At 37.5% G+C, this 16,532-nt stretch overlaps 3 protein-coding genes across 3 annotated transcripts; 1 reads left to right on the plus strand and 2 right to left on the minus strand.

The window, feature by feature from the left end:
- The first annotated feature begins 140 nt into the window (after nt 1–140).
- LOC114522467 (secretory carrier-associated membrane protein 1-like) lies at nt 141–3,645 on the plus strand. Its single transcript, XM_028543153.1, has 10 exons — nt 141–302; nt 869–973; nt 1,061–1,159; nt 1,360–1,398; nt 1,549–1,615; nt 1,692–1,820; nt 1,903–2,065; nt 2,244–2,345; nt 2,619–2,745; nt 2,897–3,645. Exons 1-10 carry the CDS (start codon nt 261–263, stop codon nt 3,032–3,034), a joined length of 1,011 nt encoding a protein of 336 aa, XP_028398954.1. The 5' UTR covers nt 141–260; the 3' UTR covers nt 3,035–3,645.
- Nucleotides 3,646–3,703: 58 nt separating this feature from the next.
- Nucleotides 3,704–6,377, minus strand: LOC114522466 (F-box protein At5g06550-like). Its single transcript, XM_028543152.1, has 6 exons — nt 6,286–6,377; nt 5,685–6,129; nt 5,025–5,577; nt 4,784–4,884; nt 4,393–4,583; nt 3,704–4,280 (listed from the first exon to the last, which is right to left on the minus strand). The coding sequence occupies exons 2-6, from the start codon at nt 5,995–5,997 to the stop codon at nt 3,966–3,968; spliced, it is 1,473 nt and encodes a 490-aa protein (XP_028398953.1). The 5' UTR covers nt 5,998–6,129; nt 6,286–6,377; the 3' UTR covers nt 3,704–3,965.
- Nucleotides 6,378–6,532: 155 nt separating this feature from the next.
- Nucleotides 6,533–15,049, minus strand: LOC114522465 (importin-11-like). Its single transcript, XM_028543151.1, has 35 exons — nt 14,495–15,049; nt 14,010–14,110; nt 13,863–13,935; nt 13,552–13,638; nt 13,358–13,471; nt 13,174–13,254; nt 13,037–13,085; nt 12,794–12,852; nt 12,642–12,690; nt 12,458–12,528; nt 12,028–12,220; nt 11,906–11,940; nt 11,631–11,714; nt 11,508–11,544; nt 11,365–11,405; nt 11,179–11,269; nt 11,027–11,074; nt 10,688–10,923; nt 10,572–10,605; nt 10,328–10,368; nt 10,182–10,247; nt 9,891–9,941; nt 9,568–9,756; nt 9,447–9,487; nt 9,293–9,369; nt 9,009–9,088; nt 8,838–8,918; nt 8,594–8,689; nt 8,322–8,435; nt 8,059–8,103; nt 7,841–7,917; nt 7,677–7,763; nt 7,513–7,588; nt 7,162–7,325; nt 6,533–7,071 (listed from the first exon to the last, which is right to left on the minus strand). The coding sequence occupies exons 1-35, from the start codon at nt 14,630–14,632 to the stop codon at nt 7,068–7,070; spliced, it is 2,910 nt and encodes a 969-aa protein (XP_028398952.1). The 5' UTR covers nt 14,633–15,049; the 3' UTR covers nt 6,533–7,067.
- Between the last annotated feature and the right edge of the window lie 1,483 nt (nt 15,050–16,532).

Raw genomic sequence — 16,532 nt, forward strand, 5'->3', positions numbered from 1 at the left:
GCTAAGCCCACGACCAGCCACGATGACATATTAGCGGTTCACTATTTCCCTCCTAAGAACGTCATGTAACTTTTCTTTTCCTATTCAAAAATTCTCTCCCCCCCTTTTGGAGTTGGAATCCCCACCCAATCTTCCCCATGACGTCATCTGCTTCTTTCTCAGTAAATTAAAGAACGTAGAAAAAATTTATGAGGCGAAACATCGACAATCAGAGATCACAATTTGGTTTGATTTTGAATATTAAAACTTAGACACAAACTATGGACCAGAATCCTTTCGAAGATGACGAAAATCCATTTGCGGTGAGTTGCTTTTGTTGCGATTTCGGCTTGCCTTTTTGCTTGTGTGACAGTAGCATTTGTAGGGCATGATTTGTGAACTTTCACAATTTTTAACTTGCACTTACTGCCTGTATACGGCATAGAAATTGTAATTGTTTATGGTTTAACGAACGATAGATTGTAGGAGCGTATATTTCTCAAGATCCGAAGGAGAAATATACGATCTGCTCTTGATAAAAGGCAATTATTTAAGGCTTTTACAACGTTGATAAATTAGGTATTGCTTCCCAAATATATTATTCCATTCATTATATGATAATCATGAAATGAGTTAAAATGTGCATAATTGAGGGATTTTCTCCACAGTTATTTGTAAATACATTTATGACCTGCTGTAACCTTGACCTAGAAATTGAAATAAATAAATTAAAAGACAGAACCATCTTGCATTGTGCATGTAATCATTGTAAGGTGGTCCTGAAATGGGTAAATTATGCCTATGTTATAACCTATACCATATCCAGTAAGACTTCATACTGAAGATCAGGTTTTTGAACAAGTACTAAACATTGGCTATTTGTATGAAGGATCCATCTGTCACAAAGGCAACTAAACCACCTCCAGCCGCGGCCAAATCTGGTGCTGCAGGCTTTGAAGATTATAATCCTTTTGCCGATAATAATGTGAGCAAGGTAAGTCTACGATATATCAGCTGTTGAGAAGTTTGGTTTAATTGTAAAGTGAAGAGAGTTCCAATTATGAGTAATTTCTTTTTATAGTCCGCAGAATTTTCAACTGTTCCCATCCCCCCTCCTGAGCCGTCTGATCCAGCAGTAATTGATACTCGATCAGAACAACCAGTTTCGTCATATAGCGTGGTAAGTGTAAAGCAGAATGTACTGGAATCGCTGACCAAATAATTGTAGTATGCGTCACTGATTGAAATGCTTATAAATAATCAATCCACATTGTGATACATGCTAATCTACCCCTTGACTATTTACTCTGTAGATAATTTTACTTGTGATGGAGAGAATGTTTGGAAATAATGGTTTTATGTTTTTCTCCTTAAATTTAGGTTGCTGCAGAGCAAGAAAATTTGGCCAAAAGACAAGAGGTATATATATAGTCAGAACAAATCCAACATCACAAGCTCCCATTGAATTGTGATTGTATTCATTATGAATGGATGGATGAGTCTTTATGAATGAGTCTTCGCTACCTTTTCAGTAGAACTATTCATCATAAATTTTCACCATGTTCCTAGGAACTTGAAAGAAGAGCTGCTGAGCTTCATGAAAAAGAACAAGAATTAAAACAAATGAAATATCGAGGTACCTAAGATTAATATTGAACATTTTTCTACAAAAACGCTTCTCTTAGTAATAAGAAATCATACTCTTTTTTCAGAAAGGAAAAATAACTTTCCCCCATTTCCAAAGTTCTGTCCTTTTACTCCATGTTTCTTCCATGACATCAGCGTGGATATTCCACCAGATTTTCAAAGAACCAGCAAAATGCTTTTTTACTCCTGGGAATGTAAGTGCGGGCGCTTTTACGTTTTCTAAATTTTCACTTTGGCTACAGTTTTACAGTAATGTTTTGTTTGTTTTCATTGCAGTTTACTGTTTCACATTGTTTTACAACTTGATATGTGCTCTGGCATACATATGTGTGGACACTGGACCAGGAACAGTCACATTCATAATTGCAATCATATTCTTTCTTTTGTTTATTCCGTGTTCGTTTTGCCTTTGGTACAGACCAAGTTATAATGCTTTCAAGTAAGTTAACAATTTTTATGTAACTGGTAAGGCGGTATGCCATGTTATGTTATGAACAATGCCATAATATATGTAAATATTTAGCACAATTCAGAGCAATTTCTATTTATGAATTATTAGATGTTAGCACTTGCTGTGTATTCCAGTCGAACACAAAACCTTTTTTTGGCATTTTTAGAAGCGACAGCTCGTTCAGTTATATGGTTTTCTTCTTCATTCTGTTCTTTCAAATCTTGTTCAATGGAGTTGCTTGTCTTGGTGTGAGCCAGGTCGGAACATGGTAAGTCTGTATAAGAGTACACTGTACAATGCACACATGCTATACTCATGCAATATTGTCGGAAAGTTCAGATAGGAAAACGATAATATAGAACCACGTCATTGGTGTAAAATTGCCATCTGAAAACGCAATTAGTTAAAGAACTCAAAAGTGCAAGTTCACAATCACGCTTGTAGTAGAAATCTTTATGATAATGAAGGAGCAGCATGTTTCCCGTTGCAAGTGTACTATTCCCAATCATATGCTTTTTAACTGGATATGGTTCATCTTTAGTGGATTTATCAATGGAGCTGACGTTTTCAGTGATGGAGGGGGAAGCAGGGTCGTTGGCCTCATGATGTTTGCTTGTGCTGGGCTCTTCGTTATCAACGCACTGTTGGAAATCATTTTGCTACGAAAAGTACGCATTTTTCTATACATAAATGCGTATATATTGAAATAGAATTTTTTTACTTTTTACCAGAAGTTTCGTTAGTTGAAGTTTTGTTTTGCATTTTCGATATCTTCTCCCTCCCTTTTAAGTAACTAACAAAGTACGTGATCTGTTGCAGGTGCACGTTATCTATCGTTCAACTGGTGCTAGCATTCAGAAAGCCCAGGCGGAATTCGCCCAAGGAGCAATGTCAAACAAGCATGTCCAAAACGCAGCCGTAGCTGGTGCTACAGCAGCCGTTCAGAACTCTTACTAGAAGTTTAAAAAACAACGTGGTGTTCACCGTGAAGCTGTAGCCTTTAATATGCGTCCATATTTAGAATTTTAAGCTTATATGTTGTTAGTCAGACACAGTTTCAACGTCTTAACTTTGAAAGTAAATTCAGATATATTTAATCCCGTTTACTGCATGTAAACACATTTCATGAATACCTCGTTAATGCTTTCATACTGAACACCACACAACTAGCACAACCACTTTGATTAACTGCTCCTTGTTAAACCGAAGTTAGCTTTAAAATGAGCGATTCTAATCACTAATTTAGTAATATGTTGGGACTGTTTTTTCCAATAACGTTTATCGAATCTTGGCCAGTTTGATTTCTGTTTTACCTGAACGAACGAAAGCTAGATACTAAAACTAAAAGAATAAGTTATATTTTTGGTAACCGAATATTGTATGGTATTTTCAGAAAGCCGAACTGGTCATTTTACAGGTCAAGTTTGCATAGCCTTGCAGTAAAATGTAAAGACTAAAGTTAAATAATCAGTGCTCGAACTCTTGTCCAAATATATATATTGGCAACGCAATTCACCATGGTTAACTAATTATTATGATGTGACTTCATTAAAATATTAATTACGTAGTGTTTATGAAGTTTACTCTAGACTAGCTCTCATCTTTTCAAGAATAAAAATCTTGCCAAGCCGAAGTAACCATCACAATTTTGTGCCTTGTAACAACGGCTTTGCACTGTGTAACCTTGCCAACAATAATCCTAAACAAGGTTGCTGACGTTTATTTCCAATAACGTTTAAACGTTGAGGTGCTTTCGCAGTTTTAAGTAGAAACATAGACATCGTCTATGGTAGAAATTATGCATGGAGTGCCCAAAATTAAAAAAAAAACATCGATATAGAAAAATTAAGGCCCTTGAAATTAGTACAAAGAACTCGAGTGGTCGAATTTAGCGTTGAGTTCCCGACCCAAAAGTCGTATCCATATTTTTCAGTACTCTATACTGACTTGAATCAAGTTTATTGAGGAGATGAGGTAACTGGATGATGCATCCTCTGTCTTGAAATACGCCACAGTAGTCCAGAACGTAGCGCAGACACTCGAGATCATCGTCGTTCATTTGACAAGGTTTATTGTAACATGGGGATTTTAAATTCTCGCGGTCGAAATCACAAGGGAGTTGGGAAGCAATGTCCTCCCTGTCAAAATCTTCCTCCGTTAGTTGGGATACCTTGGAGTCTTCCTTGTATTTTATATGGTCCTCCTAGCGAAAGTAAAATTTTCATGAGAAACTACCTTGAAAAAAGTTGCACGTATGTGTGCTTGTTATAGTAAATATCTCTGAATTGAAATATCTCGACTCAGAATTGCGCTACCTCTTCAAGATCACCACCATCTCCCAATGTCTGTTCAGCGTCCGGAATTTTATCCGTTTCAAACTGATATTGACTCATGAAAACCTGCTGTTCCTTACACGCGATAGCTGGTCGCTCATCGCTAACATCTTGTACCCATTTTTCGTATTCAACTAAAATATTTGCATACGAGTTCTTCACCTTTGATCTTTCTACGAAGAATGAAAGTAAAATTAGAATGGGAAAGGAATACAGTGCACACTGCACACTCAGTTCGGTTCAGTTTCGATGCAAAAAGCTCAGAACCAAGTTTAGACTTTAATTACGCTGAAAGAATGCATCAATTCTACCCTACTTCAACTTTGTGGTGGTAACGTACTATCAAGCGAAATAAACGCGTGTTTTAAAATACCTTTTTGTTCGTGGTCTAAGAGTTGTGTGGATTTTCTGACACCATCTTTTAACCATGGCTTCGATTTCCACCACAACGCAACAGCTTGTTGTCGTCCAGCTCTTTGAAGATGAAATAACCTCATTGACACGTTTACCCTAATGACTATATATAATTTCTATCTTCTTTTAAATTAACCGTTAAAGATCAGTTTATAGTTTTACTGTACCACTGAGGTCAATAAACTGGGATAGTAACTTACCTAGAGTAAACATGATGCCACCACATTTGTGGTATATACACCATATCTCCCTCCTCCACATTTGCCTTCACATAATGAACATTTTTAACCCTTGGGTACTTCTCCAGATCAACAGAGGCCATATTAATATCTAATACACCAAGTAGCTTGGAGCTATCCACATAGAGCTCACCAGAATACTCCGGGGAAACCATAAAAACCTCTTTGTGACCCTTCACAACACACAGCATGTTTTCATCAGTATCAAGATGCATTGTAGATGAGGTGTTTCCATTACTGAACCAAAAATACGAGACAAAGAAATACTTGTCAATTTCCTCACAACGCAAACACAGAGGCAGGATTATTTCTCTCCTCATGTCTGGTGGAACCTCATCAACCAAGTATCTGTCTGCGCGTTGGTAGATTTCGAGGAAATTTTTAAGTTCCATGGATTTAGGAATGTTAGACTTGTCGTCATCTTTGGTTTCCATGTTGAACATGGTGTCACCATAGGTGTGGTTAAGATACTCATCTGTCCAAAGTTTATACGCAGGCCAGTGTTTCACTGCTCCTAAATTGCACAAGAGGGTTTATGAGAGAAAAACGTCTGTCGGTCAAACCTGAGCTGCTTATGAAGTATTATTGCAATAAAATCCAATTAAAACAACTTTTATCTACCTTTTATAACCACTGGCTTGTGTTGGACAACATACTTCATATAAAAATCTTGTGGTGATATCATGAAAGGCAATTCCTCCACAATTTCATCAGGAGGTCGATGAGAGCCAAACGGTTTTAGGTGACCTCTTGCAAACAGTTCATCATCAGTGAATTCCTGAATTGTGTATTTGTTTTTACCATTCTTGTAACAAGAATCTGCCTCCTTTGTTTGACAGGACTGGGATACAGTTTTTCCATGAGGAAAAAATAGTAAAATACAGAGAAAAGCCAGGTGCATGAAATCTTTGGGATGATGAATCTTTAATGTCATATTGTTTTTTTAATATCAATCCAAAACTTGAACATATTTATTGATGTCTCAGAAATCTCCTGGCTCCACAGATTAGTACCCAAAGTATCTTCAACTTTGGTTACCATCAAAAGACACTGACCATCTAAAAATCTGATTGCACTAAAATCGTTAGGAAGATAAGATTTGACTAGGCACTTGCTCATTAATTAAAGTACCATACATGTAAATTCAGGGTAAATGTATCAAATTAGCAATCTAGCAAATCAGACAAACCACATATTTTTATATGCATTAATACATACATACCAATTTTCTTCAAAACATTAAAACAATCTGTTATAGAAAGTTTAGAAACGCTTTAAAATAAACCGATAAATTTAAGTACTTCCGTGAGAATTACTTCCGCCTTTGTGCGATAAAGACTTGCCCGTTCGCAGGTACTCTATAGGTAAGCTATAGGTAAGCGTAACAAATCAGCATTCCTACCAGATTCCCATTCTACATTTGAACAGCAACAAAAACAGCAGTTTCTCAGACTGTGTTCAACCACCTTTCCACAAAAACATTTAGTTCCCCTTCACTGCCGCTGTTAAAAACGTCATTTCATCACGTCACTTGATTGTAATTACAATAATTACAGTAACTTCCATTCGTTTATTACGTAACTAATTAAAATTGATCACGTCACAAACGTCTGTCCTGCCTCCGAAGAAGAAAGAAGCCAGTATTTTTCTGTACAATTCTTCGCAAAGATGCGAGTTAGCCATTGATGATAATGCAGCTTTAACCGTATCTGAAGCGTCGTGTAAACATCACAGAATTACTCATTCTCCAACTGATGCGTGAAGTATTATATCGTTGATAAGTACATCCAACCCTCATGCTACAATACAGCAAAAAATTACTACGGATATACATCACCACTTTGTTCCAGATAGCATCTGAAAAGCAGTTCAGAAAAGCTCTGGGACTTTGACTTCTGATGAAAGTATTTACACCACGACCAACATGGATTTCTAAATTCGCCCGGCTGCTTCCAGGTGCACAGAGTGCGATGTCATCTTGTACTGAAATGTTTTCTTTATTTGTCACCTATTAACAAATCAGGGGATAACAAAACACATTGGTGGGACTTTGTCGCAGAATTTGTACAAAATCACTGTTTACAAAAGAGATTCTTACCTTTCAGAGTTATAAAAGGATTGTAACTCGTTCACCACAGAGCTTTCAACAGACGCCATCATGATTTGAAAATTCTGTTCACCAAAGACTTGTTGACATTGTTGCAAAATCTCTCCAACGAATTTCGTTAGTTTCACCGTGAACACCGGGTCCTTGGTGTTCAACTAATGAAAATATCAAGCATTTGTCCGTTTAACGACATTATTTCAACAGCAAACTCATGATTCGTGCACACAAACATTGCCAATGCTTGCATTTGCTTGACCTCCTGCCTTTGGGCAATAAAGCCCCCGTTGGCTGAGCATTTGCTCTTTATTTTGCTTACCAAATATCAGTGACTTTAAGACCCACCTCCTTACGCCGCAGGTGTTCTTGGGAATCAAAATCCTCCTCGTCTTCGTCATCATCTGGATTGATGAGCAAAAAGCTACGGCAGTAATGAGTTCATGTGATTGTTTCACAAGGGTAGAGAAACTCACCAGAAACGAATACTATTCATTTGCAATTATACTTACTCTGAAGGGTAGCTGTCTCCCTTATTCAATTCGTTTAAAACATCGACAGTAATCTCAACAATAACGGCAAAACGACTGTGCACAGGTCTATAGCAAAAAAAGAAAAACAACCGCTTGCTGTTAGCGGTGAAACGGAAGAATACAGGATACAAATTTCGACTTACTCTTGTTTCAAGGGAAGAAGCGAACACAAGGCCATCGTTGCGAGTTTCCTTCGCTCTGTTTTGGTTATCGAATCCATCTGGAAAGGCAGACAAACATTACAACGTCCAAAGTAAGAGATACCATAACATATAATAAAATAATCCCAGAAAGTCGATCTAATATACTGAGGAATCTTGTCTAGGAAGCTTGGAATACATGCATGGTTTGGTCATCCTACCCTTTCAAGCCAAGAATCCACAAATGCTGCTAACAATTCGTTGACCTAAAAAAATTTCAACACACTCTATTTTACCACTTGTTTGTTTTATATATTTGTTTTGGTGAGAACCACCAATATGCATCAAAAGACGATGTCTACAGTTTCAACCATTAGTTTGCCCTATGAAGATGGCGCAGGACATGATCTTCGGTGAAGAAAATTTCCTTTGAGAATATCCTTGGGATACTTTTTATAAAAGCCATATAAATTAAACGAGATACCGTTTTTCCACATTGCTCGGCGACCATTTGAATAAAGGTGTCAAAATACGGTTTGTTCTTCAGCAAGATAATGGCAAATAAAGATATGTAGATGGCCAGTAATGGACCGTACTCCTAAAATGACGATGAAGATTAATGTCCTTTACTGGACTCGAAAAATACGGAGATTCGCCTGGATAATATAACACGTCTGATACCAGATGATTTTACTGGAAGAGCGTTGCTAATTGATGGTTAACATCGCTTCATAAGCGAGTGTTTTTATGTTATACCTGGCCATCAACAACTGCCTGGAAAATCTTCGGCAACACTGGTTCAAACAACCTTGGTCCTTCCGAAGGAAACATGCGAAATACGACTTCGATGATCTAGAAATGGATATCATTACAATCTACTTTAGATGAGAATTGTCGATCTTGCAAACTATTTACCATTTTATCTGAGCTTTACACATAATGGCAACAACCATGACAATTAGTCTTTTAGTGCACATCCTAGTTTTAATACAGAACTTACTCTGGCCAAAATCAAATTCCCTTCAGGTTTGAGATTTCCAAGTAAATTACTGCATGTGGTGACAACAAGCTGACCCCAGGCCTGAAAATATTGGATGAAATTGCATCGAGAACAATAGTGTTTTAAGGTCAAGATCCAAAGTTATGTTCCTGTATTGGGAAATATTGTTACCTGAAGAAACTCCAGTCCTCCAAGCAGTATATAAGACTCGACAATTGAAAAACTTGTTCTTAGGTTCTCTGAACTTAGCTCTAAATGGTGCAACGTAATATTACAATGACATCCAAGATCGCATTTGATGATTACAGAGATGCGACCAAATATATTACTACAGGTAAAGGGAATGGTTTGATTTGAGCGAATTTTGATAACAACAACAACCAGCGACCATTTTAAGACGTCAGAAATAGCACTGGTTCAAAGACCAAGTAAAATTTGGCGCCAAAACCACTTGCCTAAAAGTTCCTTCATATTGTGGAAAAGATGCAGAAGTTCTGGCGTCATCAAAGCAGCACATTTTAGAGTACTTGACCTGAAATAGTGGATAAATTAGTCTTTTAAAATATTGATAAAATGTGTTCAGGGAAATAAGACGATTGAGAAGAGTACCAGAGCTCCAATCCATCTTCCAACAAGTAAACGTGAGGTGGCTGTAATGTATATATATTACAATGTTCAGCGTGTTATTTCAAGCGTATTTCAAGTTATTTGTTTTGGCCTGAACCCTTACCTGACTAACATCGGTACTAAGCTGGATAACAGGTGTTAAGAAGGAATAGAGATGGACGGATTCGGAACCAAGTCCTTTGACTATGAAAGTGAGAGTATTAAGAATGGAACATCGTAACATGTTGTGTTCTTCAGATTCGATCCAAAGCTTTGGAAGATAACCAGCCAAAGATGCGACGTATGGCTTGATCTGGAAGTTCACAAAACGTAAAACACTTGGATAACGGAATTGCACTATAAGACTCTTGGAGATACTCATATAGCCTGTGGCTATATGAGATACTCTATATACTGGACTGGATATGTTGGTGATTGCATACATACCTTCGGCCCGACTCTTTCAATAACCATCGACATAACAAACAGGATATGCATCTGTGGTATAAAAGCAAATCGTAGGTCAAAGGATGTTACCATTATTACCATCACCACCACCACCATCACCCTCACCAATAGACTAACATGAACACTATCGCCACTAAAGTCACTTCTTATCACCATCATCCATAACAGGTAACCATCACCAGTATAACATGGTAACCAACACTCCAACCATCATCTCCACAAAACTTATACCAACATATCCATCACACAACAACCATGTCATTGACATACCTTAGTGTCGCATTCTTTGACATCACAAAGGAGTTTAAACAGCTGAGAAACGCATGCTTCGAGATACTGAAATACGAAAAATCAAATCAACATCATTGTACGAGACCTACTCTAATGCAGTCTCTAAACCCAAGCGAAAAACTCACGGGCAAAAAATCTTCCGTTCTGAATTCGAAATCATCGACAGCTACAAGTTACGAAGAAAAATTACACTCTTATAAACCTTGAAACTATCAACAAGAGTTGGGGGAATTCAGGTCAACTTATTACGAAAGTTTACACCTTTTAGAGAAGGTCGAAAGTTGAAAAAAAAAATAAGACTCAACGACAGCCGGCAAAGGTATAACTTTTGAAAAGGCTAAGAGATATAATCATAGTCAAAAAGCATACCAGATCGCAATGTTTTTGATGTATTCAGTCTCACCTAAATGAAAAAAGATTGTTGTCATGAATTCAGAGGCTTAGTTTTTCGCTTTTATTAACAAGAAGTCGGAATTTTCACTGACCACTAAATCTTCAGACTCTGACATAAGGCTGACGATAATCTCATACAACATTGGTCGATATGGAGGCGATAGCTTTACGTTTATCCATTGTCCTATGAGCCAGATCACCCTTCGGCGAATTATCCTGTAGCCGGTGGATTTGTTTTGCAGTTCTTTCACCAAACCCTGCGAAAACCATTCTTCAAAGTTGATTTCTTCAAAGAGATCGTACGAACACAAACCAGCGACGTTGTAAACTAAAAAGAAGGTGAATATATACGGAAATAATTTCATTGAATTTTCGTCGGAATACTAAGGAAATTTTATACGAAACGTGCACAAAAATCTTCCTCTATATACCTGCTTCTTTTTGCATCAAAATGCCAAGATCATCGCTCTCTGGTAAGCCTGTAAAAAAGGATTTATATAGCTTTAGCGGATCATGGATAGATGGCTTATATTACGTGCTAGACTGCAATGATTTTTAAAAACAGAAAGGTACAATAACTTACTCTGAACAGACGTTATGATATTGACAATGACTGGTGTCACCAAAGGGCGAAACTCTCTGAACAATGAAAGAAGCAGCTTCTCAGTACTTGGCTGAAATAACGAATTAAAAAAAGATATATTGAAAACTGTTTAATAGGTAATGGCGTCTGCCCGTTGTTGATATTTTCCTCTATAAATTCTTTTACCCGTAACTGATAGCGCCATGATTCACCAACTTCTTCATTGTCTGTGAACATATAAAAAAAAGTGAGAATATTACAGACTTAGCCTTGGTATAAACAGATAATCTACTAATTCAAACAAACTTTTGTTTGAAGATCAAACATACCAAATTCTTCCGGGTCTGAATCCCAGGTTTCCAAATCCTGAAAAGTTGACGAAGCAATGATGTTATGAAACTGAGAACCTCTGTCTTCTTTCAACAACAAAATGTGCTGTCGGCATACGTTACCTCACGAGTCAGCACGAAATAATGGGAAACCAAAGTTTTTATAATTTCATCAAGCACAGCTTGCGTGAAAAACGATTTCTGAATCTGAAATAAAACGTATAGTTGTTGAAAAAGATACCCAGTCCATATGCACTGCAAGACTAGTTTAGCTTTCCTACAGGAGTAAGACTTGATCAATGAGATTAAACGATGCTTATCCGTCCTTTACTGTAGATAAAAAACAGTTTAGACCTGATAGTCAAGTTGTTTTCAGTATAAATAAAGCTACTTCTCACCTGATGTGCTTTTAAGATTATTTGATCAACCGCATCTAAAAATATGAAGCGATGTTCAATCTCAGACACAGTGTATTGGGTGTTTCAGAAGGTCACATTTAGCAGCGAGGATTAAAGCTAACCTTTTGTTTTGTCCGGCGGCTTATATGTCTCGCATTTTGTGATATTTGTCATGAGGTTACAACAGTAAATGATTAACTTCTCGAAAACCAAAGTTGTTCCACGTTTTGTGAAAACATAAAATGCTGAAAATTCAAGCATGTCTTGTAGCAAAGGTATGCACGATAATCGATGATATTCTTGAGTACCAAGGACCTTAAGAAATGAAAAGTGCAATGAATGTCTAAAGTTCAATAGCATGTGGTTTCACTCCAGGAAATCATAAACAATGAATATGGACGAAGCCTTTCAAACAATATGACAAGAACTTATATACCAGTACATACGCATTGTATTCAGTAAAGTTGCAATTTACATAAGGCAATTTTTAAGGTCAGTTGACTGATACTGAATGTACTTTTCTTTCATATCCGAAATTTACAAAATCCTTACCACTTTAACAAGACAAGCAATCAGTTTCTCAAGCAATGACGAGATTTGTTGATTAGATAGCAACTGTTGTCCTGTAAATAAGAAAAATCATAACCTCAACTTTACGCCACAAGTTTAACTGCTTTATTTCATTACCTTATAATGACAAAAATTGGTAGGGTAATACAATGTTAAAAACACTTACTTATATTGAGCAATTGCCTGGATGCATCCAAACACTTTTTTAAAAATGACTATATAAAGATAGAAAAACATATTAAAAACTACCCAAATGAATAAGCTTATATTATATATCCTAATTTGTCTCTCTATAACTGCAATGAATTGACAGCTTACCATAGGTTGCGAATTTGGAGCAAATTCTCTGAATCCATGTACCATGAATTTCCTCAAAACTTTAGAAAAATGAAATTATATAATACAGCATACATACACAATAATCTGTGATCACAGTTGGGATAACTGCATGCAAGGATTTGAAGAATGTGTAACTGAATTAGTGTTGGCAGGCAATGCTATTTTAGGGGCCAGTTCATTGTATATTTCACATTGTAACTAATCGACAGAGTGCAACATTACCTTTGGATGATAGCATGCTGGCCTCCTGTGCTTCATGAATACTTTCACTCTAAGATGTGACAAAATTGTCTTCTTTAAATATTCAATGTCGACACCTTGGAAAATGGCCCAATATTTTGAAAATTTGTCATCATTACCTGCGCTTGGATTTGCTCAAAATAATTTACCATGTAACTATTCCACAATGTGAACATGAAGTCAAATGTATTTGATGCCAACTGGAAAAAAAACTTTAAAAAATGCAATCGGGGACAATGCAAATAAATGGACTGTAAAGGTACCAAACACAAATGGAATGCAAAAGACTTGTTATATGTATACCTCTCTAAAATTTTCTTTGTCAACACTTAGTTTTTTTGAAGCCATCATCTTCACCACATGTTGAAAGATAAGTAGAGATCTCAGGCGATACATTGCATCAGTATTCTGAAGACCCTTAAAAATTGAAAAAAAAGGTTAAAACATTTCTCAGATTCTTCAATAAATATTCAACAAACTAATTTCTAACTAAATACCTCTGAGAGAGCTGGCATTAATGCAGTCCAAGACTTTGACTCAAGCCTGGCAACTTTTGATATCAGAACAGCTAATTGGGATGCAATCTATAGTAGAAATGATTTCAAATATATAGAAACTCTAATATTTCTACATTTGTATTACAAGAAGACTTCCTAAAGGTGAAAACAACCACATGCAAGCATCCCCATACATGTATCCTACCATGATACCATCTAGAGAAACTTATTTCTCTCATTGGGATACCAAATAGTGCTATTATTGAAATGAAAGAGCATAAAAACTGCGCCCACACTTGCTGAAGCTGTACCTGTGAAACTGGTTCATTGAATGATAACAACAATTGTTTTCGTATTTCCTCCTTTTCTTCGTCAGACAATGCACTATTTTAAGTAAACTGATATCACAATATGTCCTCCACTACACACAACTTTGATATATCAACTGAATGTCTTACTTGGGAGCAGATTTTCTCCAGTACTTATCCACACCATTTTTTAGGCAGACAACCGCCAGCCACCTCACGTTTGGATTAACCACATGATTTCTGTATATGGTCTAGAAAATGAGATTGGGAACAGCCTTAGCAACTATCTAAGTTTCCACAAACAATATCTTACAACATATGATATGTTCCTGCTAATGCAATTATAATTAATGATGATCCTGTGTGCATACTATGCTAGGTTCCAAATATAGACACACTAGTTATATTAAGACTTGATATTTTCTTTGAAACACTTTCAAAATATCAATAACACTGGATTTCTCTGGAATATCCTTTCTTCAAGGTCTATATGATTAGTACATTAAAGTTCTGAGTTCTGTATAAATAACCTTAGTGATAACCATGCATATTATGAATATTAGCTATAGCCTATAGAGAAGAGAAATACATCTCATATTCAACTATGATTCTATGAATATTCATCCATGCTTTACCAATAAAATATTATAAAATCCTGGATGTGTCTCTAATTCTTTCAGTTGTCCCTCTGCCGTCTTGAGCAAGCTAGGATCTTGACTGCAAGCATTCGTCAGGGCTTGCAATACCACACCACCATCAACACTATATGCCATGATTGAAACTATGAATACATACAAATTTCCTTTTAAAACTGCACAAATCAGCTTTGTATAGGCAACCGATCTGTAAAAGACATGTCATAAGTACTTGTGACTTTGGTTTTATGCGGTCAATTACTCGGTAATCTGTCAAGATAAGCCTTTTTCTGCTTAGAAATAATCGTAAACACTCCACAACGTGTTTACGATCACCATTTTGTAATCTCGGGGTCTTTTACTACGGGGGATTTGAACCAGGGTATAAGTCATCTGGATACTACAACAGTACCAATGGATACTTCCCGCCCACGACATGCGCAATTCCATTAATTAAGCAGATTAACACAAATCAATCAATCAATCAAACCGCCGGAAAATGGCGTATTCGACCATCGTCGAGTCGCTGGAAAACGACGTATTCGACCATTGCCAAGACGGCCGGAAAAAAGCGAAAACGACGTATTCGACTATGGACAAGTCTTCAGAAAAACGGCGTGTTCGACCATGGTCGAATTCGCCGGAAAACGACTAATTCGACTAAACGACTAATACGACCATGGTCATATTCGCCGGAAAATGGCAAATACGACCACGGTCGAATTCGCCGGAAAACGACTAATTCGACCATGGTCGAATTCGCCGGAAAACGACTAATTCGACCATGGTCCAATTTGCCGGAAAACGACTAATTCGACCATGGTCATATTCGCCGGAAAATGGCAAATACGACCATGGTCATATTTGCCGGAAAATGGCAAATACGACCATGGTCGAATTCGCCTGAAAACGACTAACTCGACCATGGTCGAGTTCGCCGGAAAACGACTAATTCGACCATGGTCGAGTTCGCCGGAAAACGACTAACTCGACCATGGTCGAGTTCGCTGGAAAACGACTAATTCGACCATGGTCGAGTTCGCCTGAAAACGACTAACTCGACCATGGTCGAGTTCGGCGGAAAACGACTAACTCGACCATGGTCGAGTTCGCCGGAAAACGACTAACTCGACCATGGTCGAGTTCGCCTGAAAACGACTAATTCGACCATGGTCGAGTTCGCCGGAAAACGACTAACTCGACCATGGTCGAGTTCGCCGGAAAACGACTAATTCGACCATGGTCGAGTTCGCCGGAAAACGACTAATTCGACCATGGTCGAGTTCGCCGGAAAACGACTAACTCGACCATGGTCGAGTTTGCCGGAAAACGACTAATTCGACCATGGTCGAGTTCGCCGGGAAACGACTAACTCGACCATGGTCGAGTTCGGCGGAAAACGACTAACTCGACCATGGTCGAGTTCGCCGGAAAACGACTAACTCGACCATGGTCGAGTGTGTCTTTAAGTTGTCCTGATCATGAGAGTCAATCTCATTTTTTTGCTCGGATCTTAAAACGTTGAATTATTTGGGTAACATGCACTGATAGCAACAATTTCGATATCACATTTTAATACATGGCTATTATCTTTAGAATTTCCCCCTTATCGTGCCAGACAAAAACCTGGTCAAGATGTTTGATATCAACAAACAAACATGTTTCGTACATATTTCATAATTCCAGAAATGTATATATAGATCAGTGGTCAGGGCGCAGCTGGAAGCCAGTGAAATGCTGGAATCTCATACCCAGGCTATATATACGCGGCTATCCGAAAACCTGAGATCATCTCAATCACTGTGGAATAAACTCGCGGCGTTTTTTGAACCCAGACGGTTTCACATGGGCATGTTTCGTTCACGTTCCCTTTTTGGGTTGGGAAAGTTTACAAATCCTTTTCGAGTGCACACTGAATGGATCAATATTTGCTCAATTGCAAGCATTCTCGACTTAAAATATCGATGAAAAACTTCATCTGAATACGTTGAAATTCATTGACGATATGCATGACCTGGGCGGAGCGCTAATAAAGAAA

Source organism: Dendronephthya gigantea, unplaced genomic scaffold (genome assembly GCF_004324835.1).
Source record: "Dendronephthya gigantea isolate DGI-Jeju-01 unplaced genomic scaffold, DenGig_1.0 000023F, whole genome shotgun sequence".
In the NCBI taxonomy this organism is placed as follows: Eukaryota; Metazoa; Cnidaria; class Anthozoa; order Malacalcyonacea; family Nephtheidae; genus Dendronephthya; species Dendronephthya gigantea.

What these genes read in the sequence shown, in the direction of transcription:
- LOC114522465 (XM_028543151.1), bottom strand. Translation starts at nt 14,632, where the DNA reads ATGGCATATAGTGTTGATGGTGGTGTGGTATTGCAAGCCCTGACGAAT. An exon ending in CATGGCGCTATCAGTTACGG is followed by an intron (nt 11,270 to 11,364) that starts GTAAAAGAATTT and finishes TCGTTATTTCAG; the next exon opens with CCAAGTACTGAGAAGCTGCT. An exon ending in ATCAAAAACATTGCGATCTG is followed by an intron (nt 10,369 to 10,571) that starts GTATGCTTTTTG and finishes CGTAACTTGTAG; the next exon opens with CTGTCGATGATTTCGAATTC.
- LOC114522466 (XM_028543152.1), bottom strand. Translation starts at nt 5,997, where the DNA reads ATGACATTAAAGATTCATCATCCCAAAGATTTCATGCACCTGGCTTTT. An exon ending in CAAGCCAGTGGTTATAAAAG is followed by an intron (nt 5,578 to 5,684) that starts GTAGATAAAAGT and finishes TGTGCAATTTAG; the next exon opens with GAGCAGTGAAACACTGGCCT. An exon ending in ATGGTGGTGATCTTGAAGAG is followed by an intron (nt 4,281 to 4,392) that starts GTAGCGCAATTC and finishes TACTTTCGCTAG; the next exon opens with GAGGACCATATAAAATACAA.
- LOC114522467 (XM_028543153.1), top strand. Translation starts at nt 261, where the DNA reads ATGGACCAGAATCCTTTCGAAGATGACGAAAATCCATTTGCG. An exon ending in ATGACGAAAATCCATTTGCG is followed by an intron (nt 303 to 868) that starts GTGAGTTGCTTT and finishes ATTTGTATGAAG; the next exon opens with GATCCATCTGTCACAAAGGC. An exon ending in CAGTTTCGTCATATAGCGTG is followed by an intron (nt 1,160 to 1,359) that starts GTAAGTGTAAAG and finishes CCTTAAATTTAG; the next exon opens with GTTGCTGCAGAGCAAGAAAA.